We start from the raw sequence: 5,714 nt of genomic DNA on the forward strand, positions 1-5,714 counted from the left end.
TCTTAAAGCAGGACCTTTAGAGTCGTACTCTCTTTATACCAAAGAAGAGTCATGTGCTGCTGAGTTAGGTAGTTGGTTTTCTGACATTGTGATGTGTCCTGAACCCTCTGGTTCTTAGATTCTCCTGAGGCAAAGCCATGGGGCATGGCTTTGGGGCTGGGAAGGGGAGTCGTGGCCACAGCCTGTTTCAGGAGAGGGAATCTTGCTGCGGCTGCATGCAAGTTCAGGGTTCTGCTTAACTTAATTTTACTAATCACACAGTTTTTGTTGGCTTCATGTCCTTTTTTGGAGAGATTTTCTTCAGTTAGTTTACACAGATAAAGATTTTAATATCTAGGAATGAAGAAAATTCATTTCATCAGGTATAAAACTGGCAATATAAAAGGGCTTTTTAGGCGAAAGAAATTGTCCAGAGTTGGCAATTCAAAAGCACACTGAAAGCCACTCAGTTCCTGTCCATTGTGGAGGGAAGCATCTTCCAGAGTGTTCTGAGTCATGGGTATTAAACCTCCGTGGTGTGCTGCTTGGTATAACTAGAAGACATCGTTTCACCTAGCCTCAGTCAAACAGTCTCCCTCCTTGCTATTCCCATGAAGTTGGAGGACCTTCCCCATCTCATACATGTTTGGTAGAGTTGCTGGCAAGGGCTTGTTGAGGGGAAGGAGATGGGGCATTGGGGCAGCTGGCCTGAAACTGTCCGCCAAGAGTTCCCAAGCTATATGTGTATATTGGGCAATGGATGGGCTAATGAGGTCCAAGTATTTTCATGGAACCATTCAGTGTCTCCTGACAGACCTTGGTCCTGTGGGGATTTCTCACCTGCTTCTTTCAACTCTAAAATACTAAACTCTGAGCTTCTAGGAGAAGCAGAGGTCCTGCATGCAGGGCCGAGAGTCGGGGGCATCTGTCGAGCACCTGATTTGACTGCAGGCCACGCGGTTCCCACGTTGAGATCCTGGAGCCAGTCAGGGAAGCCTTCCTTAAATATCCTTACATGTCAGGAAAGGTCAGTGTTGAAGGGGACAGCCAGTCAGTTATCTGGCCTGCACCCTGAGAAGTGACATGTTTAATGTCACAGAATTTTTAGTCTTCAGGGAACTGCAGAATTTAAGTCTTTTTTTTTTTTGAGAGGGAGTCTTGCTCTGTCGCTCAGGCTGGAGTGCAGTGGCGCGATCCTGGCTCACTGCAGCCTCCGCCTCCCAGGTTCAAGCGATTCTCCTGCCTTCAGCCTCCTGAGTAGCTGGGATTACAGACACCTGCCACCACACCTGGCTCATTTTTATATTAGTAGTAGAGACAGGGTTTCACCATGTTGACCAGGATGGACTCAAACTCCTGACCTCAGGTGACCCGCTTGCCTCGGTCTTCCAAAGGGCTGGGATTACAGGCATGAGCCACTGTGCCTGGCCCAGAATTTAGTCTTTTAAAACTGTACATTTAAGGCTTGCGGTTTGATTAATTTCGTCTAGTGGTCACACCCATGTAACAGTCACCACAAATCAAGATACAAAACATTGTCACCTCCAAAGCTTGCTTTGCAGTGGGATGCTTAAAGCTCAGTGTGTTTTAGACTAACTGATGTAAAGATAGCTGTGCTTTTTTTCCTTTTCTGCTAGGTGTTATCTGCCTATTCATAATTTGAGACCACTTTTGAATTTACCTTTAAGGATTAACACTTGGTGGATTTGTGTCTGTGTAGAGCTGCAGCATGTGTTCGTGTGTTTGCGGGAGTTTGAAGAGGGTTTTGGCATGTTTGCGTGATTTGGGGAAGCAGGGGTCTTACCCTGTGAATAAGTGGCTGCTGGGGGAGGGAGGGGAGTCGTGCAGCTGGGGCCCTTCCCGCTGTTCTCCAGGTTTCTGTTGTTACAGTCTCTCTTCTGCCTCCTAGGCCGTTGGCATCCACTGTGAATGATAAGCTGGAGCTGCAGGAGTGTCTGGAGCATGGCAGGATAGCCAAGGTCAGCTCCAGCGTCCAGAACCTGTGCTGGGGGGCAGGGAGAAGGAAGGGCAGGATGAGGTGGAGGTGTGGCCAGGGCCTTGTCCCGCCCGCTCCTCCAGCTAGTTTAGGAGAGGGTGCAGGGTCATGCAGCAGGACAGCCAGAGGAGGGCCCAGGCTGCTGGCCTTCAGCCCTTCCTCCCTGGTGAGTGTCGCTCACCACCCCCGGTAAACACTGAGGAGTCTTTACCAAGACCTGGACGTGCTATGCTTTTTTTTTTTTTTTTCTTTTTTTCATTTTTAAATTTTTGGGCTAAAACCTATTACAAAAGCCTTCAAAGCAGAGCAGCCTCCTGTGATGTGGAAGCTCCATTTCTCTCTGGAGCTGGAATCTCCTGGAGTGAGTACCTGGGGCATTGGGTTCTGTGTCGGCAGGTTCCAGCATTCAGAACCACTGGCAGCTCCGAGAGCATCTTTGAGCCCCTCAGTAACTTGGCATCCTTTAGCCTACAAGTCACTCCACCTCTGAAAGAATTCTTTGGAAGACTTGGAAAGTATAGTGGCTACAGCTTCTACTTCTAAAGTCTGTGGCTAGGCCGGGTGCGATGGCCCACGCCTGTAATCCCAGCACTTTGGGAGGCCGAGGCAGGCGGATCACCTGAGGTCAGGAGTTTGAGACCAGCCTGGCCAACACGGTGAAACCCTGTCTGACTAAAAATACAAAAATTAGCTGGATGTGGTGGCGGGTGCCTGTAGTCCCAGCTACTCGGGAGTCTGAGGCATGAGAATCACTTGAACCCAGGAGGTGGAGGTTACAGTGAGCTGAGATCATGCCACTGCACTCCAGCCTGGTGACAGAGTGAGAGACTCCATTTCAAAAAAAAAAAAAAAAAAAGTCTGTGGCTAGGTGGATCTGACTAAGATTAGCCAGGTGACCTCCAAGAAGGAAGAAAAGTGGGGCTGTGGGGTCTGCGGAGGCTCCTGCCTGGCGAACTCTGCTCACTCAGAGCCATACCCAGCCCCCTGAGTGGACCAGGCCCTGTCAGGGTTTGGCGAGTACCTGACATACTTGGTAGACACGTGACCAATGTTGGCTGGTAAATGATTTCGTGCTTATTCCTCTTTTCTCCTCTTCGTCATCTAGTTCAGCAAAGTGAGGACCATTACTACGAGGTCAAACTCCATAAAGCAGGGCAAAGACCAGCATTTCCCCGTCTTCATGAATGAGAAAGAGGACATCTTATGGTGCACTGAAATGGAAAGGTACCCGGGTTGTGCGTGGGCTGTTCTGCTTGCTGTGCTTGCTGGGGGGTCCCCTGCCTTTCCCACCTGGCTTGTTTTCCACACACGTCCTGGGAACAGTGGGTTTTATCAAGCATTTCTCAACATGGCAGACTCCTGGGTTGGACTCCTGGCAGATCAGGCTCCTATGTTTTAAGGCTGGTCCTAAGTAAGGGGAGTCTAGGGACCAGGAGCAGTGGCTCATGCCTATAATCCCAGCACTTTGGGAGGCCGAGGCAGGCGGATCACCTGAGGTCAGGAGTTGGAGACCAGCCTGGCTAACACGGTGAAACACCTGACTAAAAATACAAAAATTAGCCGGGCATGGTCACGGGTGCCTGTAGTCCCAGTTACTCAGGAGGCTGTCAGGAGAATTGCTTGAATCTTAGAGGTGGAGGTTGCAGTGAGCTGAGATTGCGCCACTGTGCTCCAGTCTGGGCAACAGAGAGACTCCATCTCAAAGGAAAAAAAAAAAAAAAGGAGTCTAGGAATCCCCTGCTGCCTTGTCTCCCAGAGACCCTGCTGATCCCCAAGGAACCGCTGCAGCGACAGGACCTTCCTTAACTTGTGGTGCCAATTTTGTAGGTCTTTTGTAAACCAAGTCAGCATAGGGCCAGGCGGACCTTACAGCCTCAACACCCTGATTTGGTACAAACGGGACTCTCGGGGCTGGATGACCTTCTTGTTCTCTAAGTGTAACTAGGATTTAGCCAGACAAAGAAACCATTTACACAAACAACCAGAGCAAACAGGAAATCCTTCAGCTTCTGAAGTCAGGCAGGAGTTCGGCTCCTTTTCACCTTCCCTCCTCACCTTCCCTCCTCTCGGCGGGGAGGATGCTAGGGCTGTGTTTGTTACGTGTAGACTCGAGGTGTACGTTGCCGAGCTAACCCTGCAGGAGAGGAGAACTGGAGAGTGTGTCCTGGAGGTATTTCTGAGGGATTGTTCAAAATTACTCTTACTTCTGCTAGGTTGTGAAACTCTAGGCAGTGATGACCTTACTACCTTTAAGGCCACAGAAACTAGCACAGTGCCTGTCACATGGTTGGTGATCCGAGTGCTGGGTTGTTTGTAAAGGACAGAAGATTCGGCAGAACTAAACAGGCGTCAGGGGAGTTGGTGGGTACGAGTGCCCCTGTCCCTGCACTTCGGGCAGCTGCTGGTCCTCCGGGTCCTGCTGTGTGGTTAGACGGCTTCCAGGCAGCCTGGTCGGGTCAGCACTCATCCTGCCCTCTCTGCCTTTTCTCTCCCAGGGTATTTGGTTTCCCTGTCCACTATACTGACGTCTCCAACATGAGCCGCTTGGCGAGGCAGAGACTGCTGGGCCGGTCGTGGAGCGTGCCAGTCATCCGCCACCTCTTCGCTCCGCTGAAGGAGTATTTTGCGTGTGTGTAAGGGACATGGGGGCAAACTGAGGTAGCGACACAAAGTTAAACAAACAAACAAAAAAACACAAAACATAATAAAACACCGAGAACGTGAGGATGGAGAGAAGTATCAGCACCCAGAAGAGAAAAAGGAATTTAAAACAAAAACCACAGAGGCGGAAATACCGGAGGGCTTTGCCTTGCGAAAAGGGTTGGACATCATCTCCTGATTTTTCAATGTTATTCTTCAGTCCTATTTAAAAACGAAACCAAGCTCCCTCCCCTTCCTCCCCCTCCCCTTTTTTTTCGATCAGACCTTTTGTTTTCTACTCTTTTTCAGAGGGATTTTCTGTTTGTTTGGGTTTTGTTTCTTGCTGTGACTGAAACAAGGTTATTGCAGCAAAAATCAGTAACGAAAAAGAGTAACAATACCTTGCAGAGGAAAGGTGGGAGAGAGGAAAAAAGGAAATTCTATAGAAATCTATATATTGGGGTTTTTTTTGTTTTTGTTTTTTGTTTTTTTTGGTTTTTTTTTTTTTTTTTTTTTTTTTTTTTTTTTTATATATTTTGTTGTCTCTAGCCTGATCAGACAGGAGCACAAGCAGGGGACGGAAAGAGAGAGACACTCAGGCGGCAGCATTCCCTCCCAGCCACTGAGCTGTCGTGCCAGCACCATTCCTGGTCACGCAAAACAGAACCCAGTTAGCAGCAGGGAGATGAGAACACCACACAAGACATTTTTCTACAGTATTTCAGGTGCCTACCACACAGGAAACCTTGAAGAAAATCAGTTTCTAGAAGCCGCTGTTACCTCTTGTTTACAGTTTATATATATATGATAGATATGAGATATTATATAAAAGGTACTGTTAACTACTGTACAACCTGACTTCATAATGGTGCTTTCAAACAGCGAGATGAGGTAAAAACACATCAGCTTCCACGTTGCCTTCTGCGCAAAGGGGTTCACCAAGGATGGAGAAAGGGGAGACAGCTTGCAAGATGGCGTGTTCTCATAGTGGGGCTCTTGCCCTTGGTTTGTAACGGAGTGAAGGAGGGGAGAACTTGTGGAGCCAGGTTTCTCCCTGCCAAAAAGGGGGCTAGATGAGGTGGTTCGGGGCCCGTGGACA

At 48.8% G+C, this 5,714-nt stretch overlaps 1 protein-coding gene across 1 annotated transcript; it reads left to right on the top strand.

Annotated features, from left to right (window-relative positions):
- Positions 1-21: 21 nt before the first annotated feature.
- Positions 22-4,659, top strand: LOC115892017. Its single transcript, XM_030926570.1, has 4 exons — positions 22-1,006; positions 1,889-1,958; positions 3,081-3,199; positions 4,471-4,659. Exons 1-4 carry the CDS (start codon positions 666-668, stop codon positions 4,610-4,612), a joined length of 672 nt encoding a protein of 223 aa, XP_030782430.1. The 5' UTR covers positions 22-665; the 3' UTR covers positions 4,613-4,659.
- Positions 4,660-5,714: the final 1,055 nt, after the last annotated feature.

Source organism: Rhinopithecus roxellana, unplaced genomic scaffold (genome assembly GCF_007565055.1).
Source record: "Rhinopithecus roxellana isolate Shanxi Qingling unplaced genomic scaffold, ASM756505v1 contig5571, whole genome shotgun sequence".
In the NCBI taxonomy this organism is placed as follows: Eukaryota; Metazoa; Chordata; class Mammalia; order Primates; family Cercopithecidae; genus Rhinopithecus; species Rhinopithecus roxellana.

Coding starts and splice junctions, on each gene's coding strand:
- LOC115892017 (XM_030926570.1), top strand. CDS start 666: ATGGGGCATTGGGGCAGCTGGCCTGAAACTGTCCGCCAAGAGTTCCCA. Junction 1,959..3,080: donor AGCATGGCAGGATAGCCAAG/GTCAGCTCCAGC, acceptor TTCGTCATCTAG/TTCAGCAAAGTGAGGACCAT. Junction 3,200..4,470: donor TGGTGCACTGAAATGGAAAG/GTACCCGGGTTG, acceptor TTTCTCTCCCAG/GGTATTTGGTTTCCCTGTCC.